Here is a 15991-nt window from a genome sequence, read left to right on the forward strand (position 1 = left end):
CGCACAGCTGTACCACAGTACAGCCCTGTAGAGCTGTGACTGCAGACTCTCAGTCTTGTTTTCCATTACACACAATTTGCAATTTGATAATTATTTAATTTCTTTGAATACACAAAGTAACATGAATGTTGAATAACCTCATAAAAAGGTACTCAATAACCTTCACACAATGTAATGTCTCTAAACAATCTTAATACAGAATAAAAATGTAGTTTATTACATCTCCATTGCGTTCAAGTAAAGTGCAAATCAAATCAATGCTCTCTCAAACAACAAGATAATAATTGACTGTACAAAATTGATTCTCTTATTTATCAGTAATGATAAACAGTCCAATACACTTTTCTGATTAAACATTACAGTACATTATTTTTAGAAACAAACTGGTTCTCTCTGTATCAAACATTGAGAAATTGCAAAAAACACCAGGAGAATAAATAGAGTTACACTAAATGCGTCATGGAGTAACGTCAGCACTGAACTCGTCATCCTTTACGTCCCAGTATGAGCTCAGAGCACTTTAAATCATGACCCTGACATAATGCTGGAAGAAGTGCATTACAAACAGATGGTGAACTAAGACCTGCTCAGACGAGGAGAGCGAGCTAAGGGACGACAAAGTGCAATCATTCAGCAACAGCAAATACTTACAAGCAAAAGAAAAAACCCAATAAGGCCCATAACATGAACACTGCTGTCACGCCATTATTACAATCCAGAAGCATGTCTCTTTTCACGTTGCATAGCTGACACAAAACATTTAAAAAACAGGTCACGTGTTTTAAATTAAGCTACATAAAGTTCAGTCTAGTGTGCTTGCACAGACGGAGTACGGTCAACGCAGGTCGCATGAAAAGGGAAGTCAGGTTTGAAAGTTGATATATGTTTCTGATGTTCACTAGTGGTTTACTTATATTGTACTAAGCATACTAGTCTCCAGCACATGTCAGTGTAGATTTAATGTATTGTTCCATTTCTGGTTATATCAAGTATTTGTTGTTTTCTTTGCTTTCTAATAAAAATAATGCTTTATTTTAGCATTTTTTACTTTTTTATGTTGCGTATGTTTTGTGAGTTTTGACATTAGATTACATCACAGTAAAACTGGAGTATTGACCAAAAAGGATTAACGTCTTGAGGTACATATGAAGCTGCTACTGTCACTTCTCCAATGTAAAATCAAACTTTCCGCCTCGACCAGACTCAAGTGTTTTGGAAGTCCTTCGCCCCACAGGGCGTCTCACTGGTACCGGTCTTGGAAGTCGCCATTCCCATAATGTTCCTCCTCCTCTTGCATGGTCACCCCTCTCTTCTTTTTCCAGCCCTGTTTTCCACCAGATGAATTGTCTGTGGTTCCGTAACTCTTTTTGACAGCCATCACGTCCTCCATGTTGAGCTCCGATTCTTCAGCCAGCTCGTCCTCATCAATAATGCCACATTTATCCTCGCTGGTGCTCTCGGGGTTGGCCCAGTCCTGCTGCTCTCCCGAAGCAAAGATAGCGTAGAAAATGACCCCTGAGTAATGCACCATGGACGCAATAACAAAGATATTCTGCCACTCCAGACGAGTCTGTGGGGGGATGAATAGAGTCAATGAATTTCCTGTCCAAGACACACTTACTGATCTTTTGATAATGTACCACTGAGGTAACGCTGTAAATCCACTGCCTTACTCATGGCCCGGCATCAGAAAAGCTACAACTGCAATGGGTATAATACATTTTACAGGGCTATACATTATTAACAACAGCCACTGATAAATGCAAGATTACATACAGTGGTTCTGTGTTTGACCAAAAAGCAAAGCTGATATGATTTCTACATGCCTGGAATGAAAACCTCAGGACACTGTTTCTGGTTTTCCTGTTTTATACTCTTATAATTAAAAATAAAACAATTTCAACAAAATATGAGATTGAAAAGTATTATTCTTACCGTTACCGTTAAGATAAGAGCAAAATATCTCAGATGAACTGCAACCAATCAATGTACGTCTGTTAGTTAGTGTTACAAATCAACTTGTTATACCTTGTGTTTCGTCAGGGCTCCAACAATCAGAGGACACACCATTCCAGACAGCGTTCCCACCCCGTTGGAAATGCCCATCAGGATGCTGGCATAGCGTGGAGCAATATCCAAATGGTTGACATTAAAACCTGAAGACACAGCACACACAAGAACATTCAATTAAGAAAAGAGTGACACAATTACATCATAAATTCTCCAAAAATCAACGTGATTTACTGAAGATCCATACACACAAGATGTTTTGGTTGTCTTGACAACAATCTATAAAATATTCATGGGAAGTGCCTGTGTGAACGCTTGGCAGGCTGATATATATGTATGTATGACACCCAAAGGCATTTCAAGTCTTTTGTAATCCAAAAGACAAAGAACAAAGAGAGAAAATGTACAAAAGAATAAAAGTCAACCTCATGTTTTCCTGACTCAAGATTGAAAACAAAACGTTTGAGGCTTGAGTATATTGCCAAACTAAAAGTCTTGCATTTCAGGTGAAACACAAATGTTTCTTTGGTGCAGATGTTGTAATACCTGAGATGGCGAAGCCACTGAACCCTACAGCTAGAACTAGGAAGGAGATGGCGACCCCGCGTGTGTGAGAAAACCCCACCACTAACAGCAGAGTGGCCTCCATACCGAATCCTGTGGAAATACAGGACCAGAGAACGTGAGTCATTAGCTCATGTAAGAGACAATACCATACACATTTAGTAAGAACACAATACCTGCAGCTTTCCCACAGTACTCCTTTACAACTGAGCAAAAGACATCTTAAAAATCTGTTCTGTTTTTCTGAATGAACAAGATTATTATCTCAAGATTATAAGAAAAGTTTTCAAAAAAGACACGAGTATCTCCCAATGTCTCAAACCCAAACCAAATTTAAACTAAATTAAACATGTTTACTTACTCGAGCAGTCAAGTAAATGAGATCTTCTCCTGAGATTTTGAAGTATCTCGTTAATTCAGAAAAAACTGAGCAGTTTTCTTTCCCAATGAAAACTTTTCTCGGGATAATAATCTTGTTAATTCAGAAAAACTGTGCAAAAAAATAATTCTCAAGTCGATGCATTGTTCGCTTCCTTTTAGTAGTTGAAACTGACAGAGCTCGAGGGCAACGGCTGATAGGGATATGGCGCTTATTTAAAAAATGACATGATATAAAGTCACTAATTGTTAACCAGTGTTGGGCACAATGACATAGAAACTCTTACTTTCCAATATGAAGATAAAGAATGACGTATTGCATCTAGTTTTACCACGACGTACCTCCACAGTTCATGAGTTTCCTCACATTTGTAGTAGACATGATCTTGTTAATTCGTAAGAAGTCAGCCAGCTGTCCTCCAATAGGAACTACAATAGTCATCACCATGTGCGGGACAGCGGACACGAACCCCGCCTGTTGGGAGATCATACATTCAGGAAGACATCATATAAAATCAGTCCTATGATTATTTATCTGTCTTTACAGATATTTGTCATTGTCAGTAGAATAGCTATAGTGAAACTGCGAGGTCAACCTTGCTGATGGGGAAACCAAAGACTTCCTCAAAATATGCCGGCTGGCTGATGAGGAGTAGGTAAAAGGTCCAGCTGCGGCAGAAGTTGGCCACGATGATGGCATAGACGGGCATGGAGGTAAAGAAACGACGCCACGGAGTCTTGAATTTCTGTGATTGGGAGACAGAAGTCAGTGTTTGTCGCAGAGGTGGGACCAAGTCATTGTTTTGCAAGGCACAAGTAAGTCTCACGTCTTTGTCCGGGTCAAGTCCCAAGTCCAAAACAAGTCATGAAGCATCTCCTTCTGTAACTTTCGACCTGCACGTTTTGCATATTGTAATTTGTTTTTTTGTTGATCAACACATAGTTTTTGTGCGCTGGAAAAATGAATGAATATCATATTTCCACCTGCCGCTCTCAGTAACGTAACGCTAGTTCTTCATGGTTCTCTCCTGCAGCTTGATTGCACGCTGTTGGATTGGTTCAAACTAAATTGACCTGGGGACGACTGGCTGGGAATAAATAGCTTATTTTACGTTAGTTGATTTAGGAAATGAAGGTAAACTAAATGATTCTTGGCATGTTTTTTAATAACATATATTTTAATCTAAGGTATCAAGTATTTTCAAGTCTAAAGGCTCAAATACAAATGAGGTCACGAGTCATTGAAGTCTAAGTCGAGTTGGATTTCTTTTTGATTTTGTCAAGTCAAGTCTAAAATCAGAACATTTCATGTGTCCAAGTCATGTGACTTGAGTCAGCACCTCTGGGATGCAGTGTAGACTGTGTGTGTCAGGGTTTGAGTGAAATTATGTTAAAACTGCACTGACTCCCTGAAACTTGCAGCATATTAGGCATACACACCTCGGTCACACTCAGTTGACGCATTGTTTCACCGATGGTGGTCTCGATGTACGTCCTCTCCTCGTTTGTGATTGTGGGATGTTCAGCAGGACTTCCATATGCCAGCAGGAGCCAAAAGATATACCATATGATCCCAAAAACACCTTTTAATGGAATGACAATAACAGACATGAATGCATTCCTTTGTACATATTGACTTAAAGATGTTACATTTGTAGTGAAGGCTTGGGCAGGACAGACTAATTAAAAAAAACCTTGACCTTCTCTGGACCACAAGAAATTTCATTATTTAAATGAAATGAACAAGGTATGAGTCACAGAGGCCTGAGGGAAAAGCTAATTTACATCAATAAATCATGAGATCATATCACAGTCGAACCAGAGTAGATTTTTATTAAAACACATTTGACAAAGTATGAATTTTATGTCAGTGTTAATCATTTTAATCAAACTCTAAAGCAATTCAGATAACGATTATTGTGCGAAGCATACAAAATACAACTGACACAGAGCAGCGTGCCCGTATGAAAACCACTTTGCATGTCACACATAGTGTCACACATAGTGTATATAATGACTCAACACCTGATGAACAGCATATATATATATATATATATATACATACATTCATACACATATGTCTGTATGATCAACTTGAAGCTACTGCCAGCAGCCACTTCGCTGATCTTAACTGAGCACAAAAACTGACAGCATTTCCACTGACAGGGTAAAACAGCTAGCATGGCTCTGTCCAAAGTAAATAAATGACCCTATGACCCCCTCTGAAGCTCACTAATGAACATGTTATATCTAGATTGTATAATCCGTACAGAAGTCTAAAAGCGGTGCGTTGTTGATTTACATGGGGTTATGTGCCTTTCTATTTCTAAGCCGGGAACAGTCATCTGGAGCCTCTGCTGTTTGCCCGGCAAATTCTCCCGGCTAGCAGTTTCCCCTTGTTTCCAGTCTTTATGCTAAGCTAGGCTAACCGGCCGCTGGCTGCAGCTACATATTTATCAGGCGTGAAAGAGGTATTCCCATCAAACTCTCTGCAATATCTTCATCATTACATGAACATATTTTGCCCTTTTGCATTGTTTTATAAGAGTGATTTACTGATATGTTTGTTGTGTTTTAATGTTTGGGATCATTCAAACATCAGTCTTACCGTAGACATAGAAGACCGAAGACCACCCGACGTACTGAACAAGCACTCCAGCTAAAGGCATGGCGATCACTGCTCCTGCGTAGGATCCTGAGAACAATTGTTGTCAGATTTCAATGTCATGGTGTGATTATACCAGCAGTAACATCAGATCTCAGTGATTATGATAAATAACTACAAATATCAAATAAAAATATACTAGGAAAATATGTTTTCTCGGTTTTCACAAATTGGAATATTATATTATAATACTTCATTTGATGTAGATACAGTACAACAGCCTTCAATTAAAAAAAGCTGACACTGTCTAGGGAAAATGTGTCTTAATAAAAAACCAACACATCAAAGAAACACATTAGTTTCATTGAATAAATGCTGAGTCGTTGGTACAGCCCAGACAGAGAGGGTGTTTTAATGTGTTTTTTATTATCAGACAGAATCATGAACACTGTATTTATGAATAGAGCATGAGAGTGCTTGTGGACAGTAAGCAATGTGATGCTGGATTTAGGTGAATAGAGGGAGAAGCTCTTTCTGAGTACGCAGGTGAGCCCTGTTCATTAACAGACAATGTTAAAGAGGGTTTTGATGTGTAGGTTGTCATGGTACCAGTTTATTTCAATTCAGGAGAGACAGCAGTGGACTATATCTGTAAAACAAAATGACCTCTCTCATGTCCATTTACTGACCAGCCCCACTATGACTCATAAGGTTGTCTAAACTGGTTTGTATTTTTGTGTGGTGGTCATTTTGGGAGCGTTCACTGAGACTAGAGAACACGAGAGGCATCGCTCACCACAGAATGAAGTTGTGGCCAGACGACTCCGTTCAAGAGGTGGCGCCCATTTGGACCACATCCCATGACATGCTGGGTAGGTGACACCCTAGCAGGGACACGGTGTGGGAGAGATCAAAGGTCAAAGATTGATTTGAGAGGAAACTTGTGATTCATCGGACAAAGTGAAAATGCTTTCAAATAATAGTTTACACTAAGTGCATGTGAGTGGTATTGACCTTCCATCTAACTCTCAACAAGAAATCAAGTAAGAATATTCCCTAACATGTGGAAGTATTGCTTTAAATGAATCGTTTCCACTATTTTACCGACAACATGCTTTTTCTTACCTCCACTAAGCCCTGCAGGATGCGAACAAACATGACACAACCGTAGTGCACCCTCGCTGCTGATGGGATGAACATGTTGAGCACTGACGTCAGGAAAATGGCAGCCCCAAACACCCTGTAAGTAAAGGGACGGGAACATCAACACCTGAATCACTTGTATTACAGACTCAAAGCCATTTCTTGGAAGAAAAAGGGAGATTATTGGGGAAATACAAACAATGTTAAAATACTAAACTTTCAATGAGTTGCTAATGTACAACAGTACTTTAGTCAGTGCACAGCTTTATCCTCCAGTCAGCATGAAAGTAAAAGAAGGGTTCTTTTACTTGTTATGTGATATTTGTCAGATCTGTCTGTGACATTAAAAACACAACAAACAAACACCCGTTTCCAAGTGTCTGAAAGCTATTGTAGATGTCTAATATTGGCAGACAGTATATCTCCAAATATCTCACGGTCAAAGCATCTGGTCAGCATTATAATGAGACAGATCTCACGCCTTCGCCATTCATGTGCTGAGATAAAACATCCCATTCAATCCGCAAGTTTCTGCTTCATCACCACGGTGCCGCTTAGCTTCCATCTCCTTTCTCCTTCACCTCATCCCCCCTTCCTTCTGTTTTTCCAAAACAGTGTTGTAAGTGACACTTGTAATATTTCAGTGGCTGGTGTTTCAGAAAGAAATCAGAGGCAGGATCTTTCATTATTAACTCTGTCAGTGGCGTGTCCTCTTTTCCTGTGAAGCTTTTATTACAGGACTGCTATCTGCTCCATCAGCACCGCTCACCACACCGTACTGCTTTAACCCTTTAAACCACGCAGGCTCAGAAAGCATTCTCCCCAAAACATCTTTCTTTTTTTTAGGATACTTTCTTAACATATGTAGTCGTGGCTGCAGCGAACATGGTCTCACCCTCTACTCGTGGAAAAACATCAACAAAAAGACCAAAAACATAACATGTCTATACACACATGTAACAGCATCCGTTGTCTAAGCACTGTGTGTGTGTGTGTGTGTGTGTGTGTGTGTGTGTGTGTGTGTGTGTGTGTGTGTGTGTGTGTGTGTGTGTGTGTGTGTGTGTGTGTGTGTGTGTGTTTAGGGCTGCAACTAATGATTATTGTACTTATCGATTAATCCTTTGGTTTTTTTAAATATCAGACCACGCTAAAAAAGTGGCTCTCACAAATCACCATCCTCAAATTGCTTTCCTAACCAACAGTCTAAAATAGATATTGCATTCATAATGACATAAATCAGAGATTACAGTTCTATTGTTAGTCATGAAGTGCATGTCACCTGTTGGCAAACAGCTTGTTGGAGATGAAACCACCAGGGATTTGAGTGACAATGTAGCCCCAGAAGAAGGAGCCATGGATCAGCCCCACTGTCTCTGGGTCCCAGTTAAACTGAGCTATCTGGAGAGGGAGAAAGAAAACAGATGCAGCTAAAATCTGGAAATAACCCTCATTTAACACTGAACTACTTTGGTATAATCTATCTGGTTGCATCACAGATATATCCCTAAAAGAGTTGATTAAATGGTTTCAACTCCAATTGAGTTTTCTTCTGTGTGACACTTCATAATAGTTGCAAGTAAGCTTCTGCACACTTCAAAAAATCCCACGTGCAATAGAAATGCATAATTAGCAAACATCAATTTCCATTATGACGGTCATCCACAAATACAGAAGATGGCTACTTATTGTAACAAACCTATTGCCTGATGGATGTCTACGAACGAAACGTTGCAAATACTTTTCTTTTTTTTAGCAAGTTAGACTGTGTGCGGGATTCTCATTAGCAACCTTTGATCTCCTCGTCCATCTCCTACGCACCTGTCTCATGAAATAGACGTGCAAAGTGTTTTTCTCCTCTAGACATCTTATAATAACCATCATTAATATATGGTAAATTGATATTTGATTACACTTTCGTTAGTAATAGTTATTTTACTGTTTACAATCAATGAAATGATCATTTGTAATGCTTACTAATTGTGAGTAATGCTATAATTTATATTATTTTAACAGTGTATTGTTGCACACAGTATAACATTTTATAAACTATATTAAGTTTTTGGTTATGATTACTAGATGATTTGTAAACCTTTGAGCTATTGTTTGTAAAAGTAACATACACAGATATTTGTAACACTCAACGGTTAATAATTGTTTTTTAAACTGTCTATAAACATTATTTGGATGTTATTATAAGGTGCAACTGATGATTATAATACCTTGTTAAATGGTTAATAATACTTTATGACACAACATTATTTAGATAGATAGTTAATACTTTGTCAACAGGTAAACATTGGTTCCTGGTCCATCCACTAAAAGTCATTAGCAAATAATTATTATAATATAAAATGTTATAATGTGTGCAGCAATAAACTGTTCAAATAGTTTACTGTTGTAATCAGAATGTCATTGTTATCATCTCAAACATACTAATAATAATATAACATAATTATAGCCTTACTAATACGTCCTAAACATTATTAATCCTCATTTCATTGTTTGTAAACATTATAATAACTATTACCTAAAGTTTTATCAACCATCAATTCCCCATTTATTAGTGATGGTTATTATAAAGTGTTACCGCTTCAGACTATCTTGTGAGCGACAAGAATAAAGGCACAAAGTCCTAAAGCTTCAATAACCCAGCGGTCGTGTGTGATGTGATGTAGCTACCTGAAGCACAGGAGTCCCGTTGATATAGACGGTGTTGTTGTTCACCATCTCCACAATGGCCACACCGAGGTTGCAACGGATGCCAAAGGAGATGCAGAAGCCCAGGCCGCTGAGGATGGCGATGATGTAGCGCTTGGGCAGCCCGCCGCAGCTGCAGTCCAGCAAAGGGGCAGAACGTGGTGCTGATGCCACCGGACGCCCATCCTCTGTCAGTTCAATGTGGTCCTCTTCTTCTATATTACTACCATCTATTTTCCTGAAACGCAAACAGCAGGAAGATAAATCACAGTGCATGTGATCGTCAGCGCTGTGTTATCTGCTCAGATTGAAATTAATATTAATTTAAATATGTGGTAACATTTTCTATGACTCCCATGTCTAAAATGCATTATAAACATACTTATAATGTGTTATAATCTTCTTATAGCACTTTATAATTATAGTTAGAAGCACTCATAAATATTCATAATGCTTTACAACAATAACCCATTATAAGTATCATAATACTTCACAACTCACTGACTTATAGTCTCATAGTGTATTATAATTCCCATGGTTGTGATACATTTTAACCACTGTTAATACGTGTTGTAATGGGATTTTAAGTTACTCTAATTGGTCATTGTTTTCTTTAAATAAAGCAAAAATGTGTTTTACAACGTTTTGTGTTGATGATATTTATTTCACAATTACATCTGACAGTAACGTATATAATTACATTATAACATTATTATAATATATTACATACTATGGGGATTATAATGCACTATGATCCTTGCAACATAAAAAAAGTCAGTAAGTGAGCAGCAATTATGAAGTAATATACTTGACGTTCTAAGTCATTATAAAATGCTTTATAATGTGATCATTTTATAGAGCATTACGAATATTTACGAGTGCTTATAACTATAATTATTGCTATAAGTAGGTTATAACGCATCATAAGTATGTTTATAATGCATTATAGACATGGGCGTCATAGAAAGTGTTAAAGAATCCATGATCTCCCTCTTCTGTATTCCTTTAATATCTCAAAATGTACCTTAAATGTGTTATTTTTTAAAGATGGATTTGGCTGCAACTCATACAAGAATATACAGAAAGTAAAATGTGCATCATTTCACAGTCCAACACTTTTGTCTGTAATTTTGTAAAAATGTGGCAATGAAAATAGCACAGTAACACGAGTCTCTCTGCTCTCTTACAGAGGGCAGGACGGGAAGCCAAGACACACGACTAAAAAGATCACAGCCCTGCTGTTATCAGGTTGCCTTCAGGTGCATCACTCTCCACACCTGTTCCACTACCCAGAATCCATCTCTGTCTCTCTGTCTCCCTGCTACTGCAGTTCTCTTCCAGCAAGGCACAAATTAATCAGAAACTGAGATCATCTTTTGATATCAAGGACTCGAATCTTAACTCAGTGTTAGAAAAATCACTAGCGTTTTTACAGTTGTAACAACTGGTGTGTCCTGTTATCTTATCTGTTACAACATATTACACTGCTATGGAAGACTTACTGGAGACGTGATTATTTGAAAGAATACTTAATGTGGTCGATAGGCGTCTCTCACAGCATATAAACTACGGCATCAAAAATGATGAACTGCATTTTTGCAACATTTCATTTCCTTTCAGTGTTAATGTACTGCAACCAGTCCCAAAGGTCACTTACGTCATGTGCTCACTTTTCCATTGGTGCATTTACCAAAGAAAGGCCACCACAAAGGAACTTTCCAAGTCCTAAATAGTGCAGCACTTTATGGAAGTTTAGTTTTCAAGTATTTTGTTTGTTTGGCCTTTTTATATATATATATATATATATATATATATATATATATATATATCAAATGAGTGTGTTTGATGTTGCAGGAAGACCTGACCCAAGAAACTAAATGATTAACTGAGTTTTCCAGATGAGATCGTTGACAGATTAATTTGACATTCTTTCAAAACTGTTTTAAAATTAATCTGGAAATGTTGTCATGGCAACAAGTTTTTATGCCCAAACCTGCAAGAGTCCAGGTTTTTGAAAGTCAGCAGGATCATGACGAAGATGTTTAATGTCAACTTCATACTTGAACTCATTTTCAGATACAAATAGTTTAACATTGTTGAAAATTATTTTTAAAATCTAAAATATTTGATATATACATTTACTGTATATGACAAAGAATATTGTCATTTTCAACTCGTTGGTAATGTGAGTCCATGCATTCCTACTATACATAACAAAAGTACATGCACAGTAACGATACACACACAAAATTAATTTTTCAGGAAATTGCCTACTTGGTGGTTTAACTCTTAAAATGACAACAATCTTCCCTACAGAATGGGGGCTCCCCCACCACACACACATCCCTCTGTGAAATATGTATCAGATATGAAATATGTATTAATGTCTTAAAATAAAATCTGCGATTACATCATTGGCATTGGCTGGCAAGCACAAGAATCAAATATTTATTTATCGTCAGGATCTCTCTGAGAACACGCTGGGCTTAATGTGTTCGCTTCCAGGCTCCCCACATCTCTCCGACATCAGATGTTTCCCTCTTAGTTACAGAGTTATTATAAAAACTGAATCTCCCACTGTGAAGATAACACATGGATAGTGAGCAATATGCTTATTCCATGCAGTCCAAACAGCCTGCATACACAGTCTTCGTGCCTCCTTCCCACCTCTCTCCATACAAACCTTCTCACCTTTGCAGTTTTCCTAGAGAGTCTCCCACTGTGTTCTTCGCATCCTCCTTCCCAGGCTTGAGCACCTGTTCCTTCAAACCTGCTAACCCACCAAAAGGCATTTTTATCTGCGTCTTTGTTTTCTCTTCCCCGTTTTCTGAAGAGCAGTGTCTTGATACCTCACTAAAACACTCTGTTCTGACAAAGAGGGGGGAAAATCCACTAGAAGCTGTTCATCATCCTTCCTGAGTTTGAGGCACTGGGGGTTGGCTCCACCTTTCAGCGGTGCAACGGATCCCTCAGAGGTAGGACAGACTTTTCCTCTCCACTTTTCTTTTCTCTGGTGGGAGGATTCAGTGGAGAAGTGGAGGGGAGGCTGATGTTGAAGTATTCCTCAATGTCCAAAGTGCCACATAGCCAGAGTCTGTGGAACTTGTTTCTCCTTCTAAAGATCCAGTTTAGAGAAAGACTGAGGAACAAGGAGGAGAGTGAAGTGCAGAATCCAGGTTTTAGTCTCTAGTCCATGTGAGCTCCCTTTTGCCTGCAGCTGAACTCAATGAACCGCTTAGATCTCCTTCCCATCTCATAACGTATCCATTCCTGGTGAGGAGGGGCAGGTGTAGCTGGTTTTCTAAAACCCAGCCCCCTCATTTTACACATCACCATCTTCATCATCTCCGTAGCACCACCCCTTTGGCTAGTTAGGTTCATCTGATAGCAGTTCCAACAGTTAAATATGCATGAGCTTGACATGTTGCATTGAGGAGAGACAGGAGAAGCTGGACTGCTGTGGTGTAAAAAGGGAGCAGGTGAAATCTAAGACAGCCATCAAGTCAAAGATTTACGCTCCCACTTTTCCATGACTGCTATTTACAATTTCTGCATTTCTGAGGGAGTGACAGAAATCATAAATGCTGCCATGAAGCGGTTTAGCAGCAATAATACCAATCTCTTACCATCTGACACTGATGGGCATTTCCCTGAAATGCTTGTTTTGCCAGCAGGGAGGGAAACTCATCATTTACCAGAGTGAGTTTCCTTCTTTCAAGATAATCAAATATGCAGCATTTCAGGGAGATTTTAAAATGTAAACAGCAAATGGGATGTTGTGGGACTGAGCCATAAGACCCTCTTTAAGCATTGTGCTGTTGATGCTGTTACTCCAGCTGTTTATGTATAAACTGAGAGCCCGATCCCCAGTGGACACTCTCAATAAATAAAGTTCTTTGTACCAGAAATATCACAGCTCCATCACAGGAAACATGAATGGAACTGTCTTTTTTTCTATAGGTACTGTATGGCATGGAAATCTTCAGAAAGCTGTCTTTAGAACACATATTGTTAGATTTAATCTATAAATACAATTTTGAGATTAAAACAAATTATTAGATTTGACCAGCAAGACCTATAATGCTTCAATGATAAGACATTTATTAATAAGCTGATGAATAACAATGGAGTGACTATAATTACTTGGCAGTGTGGTAAAAAGGGACATGCACACATTACAATGGCACACTTTCAGACAGACAGTCTTCTTATTTCTGTTTGACTCTTAACTTCTGCTTCCCATAAAAGTTATCTTAATCACAGTTGTGCAATTACTGACTTTATCAAAAAAGCATATTTAAATAAATCTATAATCAGCTAGATAAACAGACTCGTAATGCAACATTATTACTGAATGTAATGTCTGAGTATGAAGCAAAAGGCACTTTTGAACAAACATAGTCCCTAAATCTTTCAGAGTAACTTGTGCCTACCACCTAGTGGTTGGAGGAGGAAGTGACACATGTGATCATCACGTGATTCTGCAGAGACAATCAATACACTGTGAATAATGATGTCCTCTACCCACTGTGGAACTAGAACTAACTTGAGAAATGATTAGGCTGTGGCAGGTTGGGGTGGAGGATAAGGTTTTTTTCTCCCAGAGAACTAAAAGCAATTGGACAGTTACTGCACCTGCACATCTGTGTTGTGTCAGGGGAGACTGGCAGGGCTCACTTGACCTTACATGAGATTGACACAGGGGATGCCAATCTTAAAGTTAAACCATGCAAGTGTATCTTGTTTTTCAAGCCAAGTCCATTACCTCGGGCATGTCATCTTTGCTTACACGGTGTTGGCAGTTAGGGAATGTGCTGTCTGTAACAATCAGGCTGAGCTTCAGAGGGTTGGACACAAAATGATTATAGGCGTTTTGTAAAACGTCTTGCAGACATTACTCTGTTTTTGATAGTGAAATTATTTCCAAGGTTTGAAAGTTTAAAGATTGATTTGTTAATCCTGGATTAATCTAACAGTTTGCTTTTATGTTGAAATATAGACAAACTGAGTAGAGAGTGTACATCATGTGATTGCAGTTCCATGTGTTGGGGACCCTCCCATCATGCACTGGGGCAATAGATTAATGGACATAAATCTCATTTTATGTTTTCCTTCATTTTTAATCTTAATACATTGTATTCAATTTCTCCACTGTTTCCACTAAAATGACTTGCTACCACTTACTTTGTTGTGTTTGATTTATTCATGATCAGATACAGATGTCCATCCTGTCTGTATTCAGAAGCAGCTGCTCGTCTCTGCAGCGTTTGTTTTTATATAATCAGATCCACAACATAAAATGTATTGTCTGTTACGTGCAGAGTTTAAATATGACAATAGTAGATCAAATATGCTGTGAAGAGCAGATAATGACTCTTTTTAGTTGAATTCACTCTTGTGGACTGGTTGAATATCTGATGATCACCATGTTTTTTTGTGCGTAATAGAGCGCAATTTAATTTGTCATCACAACGATCCATACAGTAACCACCTGCAGTTAAATAGGTTACCACCCGAGTGCGTTAAATAAAATGAAAGTAGAATTTGAACGAGGGCTGGTCTTTTGCATTTTTGTTTCTTAAATCTTTTTTCACAATCTGGTTTTCGTGTTTCCTGTTTTATTTTGAAATGTTGACTTCCCCTTGTGTCTTGTCTTGCTTTACTTCCTGTTGTGTTTTTTCCCTTTACTCTGTGATTGTTAATTTGATCCTCCTGTGTCCACTCATCATGCCCCTGTGTTTTTGCCTTTCTCCCCAGCTGTGTCTTGTTTCCTCGTTTGGTGTCTATGTGTATATATCCTGGTCTGTCTCATTGTTCCTTGTCAGTTTGTCAGTATGTTACCTGGTGTCTTCCTCGTGGTCTACCCGTGCCAACTCAGTTTGGTTTGTGTTATTTTGTATTTGGCTATCTTTTGTTAATAAAGCCCTTTTTTTTCTTAAAATATCGTCTGCTGAACTGCTTTTGGGTCCTCTCCTACACCACAACGTGACATCTTCATGACACCAACATTTAATTCAGTGTAGAAATATGCTATTTTATTTTCTGCACCATTGTTTTGTTTGGCCAGTTATATTGGGCAACTTAAAGCTGAGGTGAAAGCAAACATGTCAGAATAGTTAAGTAGAAAACCATGAAAACCAACCAGGCTGCTGTATATGTTTATCCTTAAATGTACCATATTTTTTATACTTGCATACAACAACAACAACAACAACAACAACAGTATAATGCATCCACAAGACTCCAAACTGCTAAAGAGATGACAAAAGGATCAAAAACATTGTCAGATCAGCTGAGAAGTATCTTCATGCACAGGGAAATGGTTAAAGACATTCATAATGAAGACATACAATCCTCTCAGACATGCATGGGCTGGATTCTCTTAGTAATAACTAATTAACACAAGAAGCTTAATGGCAAATGGCCAAGAATTTAAGGATTATATTGATATTTTGGGAGAGAAACCTAATGTAATTTGTATATAGAAGACTATATATAGATTTTTTATTTCAAAGGGGTGTACTGCAGTTAGAGACAGGGGATCTGGCAAAGGTGGAGGAGTTGCAACATTTGTACAGAATGTAATTAGTTATA

General features: G+C 38.2%; 1 protein-coding gene across 3 annotated transcripts; it reads right to left on the minus strand.

The window, feature by feature from the left end:
* Window positions 1-249: 249 nt before the first annotated feature.
* Window positions 250-12204, minus strand: slc17a8 (solute carrier family 17 member 8). Of its 3 annotated transcripts, none has more exons than XM_029434156.1 (12): window positions 12089-12204; window positions 9380-9635; window positions 7980-8098; window positions 6683-6797; window positions 6354-6441; window positions 5561-5647; window positions 4402-4535; window positions 3549-3698; window positions 3295-3427; window positions 2557-2667; window positions 2029-2156; window positions 250-1570 (listed from the first exon to the last, which is right to left on the minus strand). In XM_029434156.1, the coding sequence occupies exons 1-12, from the start codon at window positions 12187-12189 to the stop codon at window positions 1241-1243; spliced, it is 1752 nt and encodes a 583-aa protein (XP_029290016.1). In that variant the 5' UTR covers window positions 12190-12204; the 3' UTR covers window positions 250-1240. The 3 variants fall into 3 exon arrangements, with proteins under 3 accessions (XP_029290016.1, XP_029290015.1, XP_029290018.1); XM_029434155.1 differs by having other exon boundaries at window positions 4393-4535; XM_029434158.1 differs by lacking the exon at window positions 3549-3698.
* Window positions 12205-15991: the final 3787 nt, after the last annotated feature.

The sequence above is a fragment of the Cottoperca gobio genome, chromosome 6, assembly GCF_900634415.1.
Source record: "Cottoperca gobio chromosome 6, fCotGob3.1, whole genome shotgun sequence".
In the NCBI taxonomy this organism is placed as follows: domain Eukaryota; kingdom Metazoa; phylum Chordata; class Actinopteri; order Perciformes; family Bovichtidae; genus Cottoperca; species Cottoperca gobio.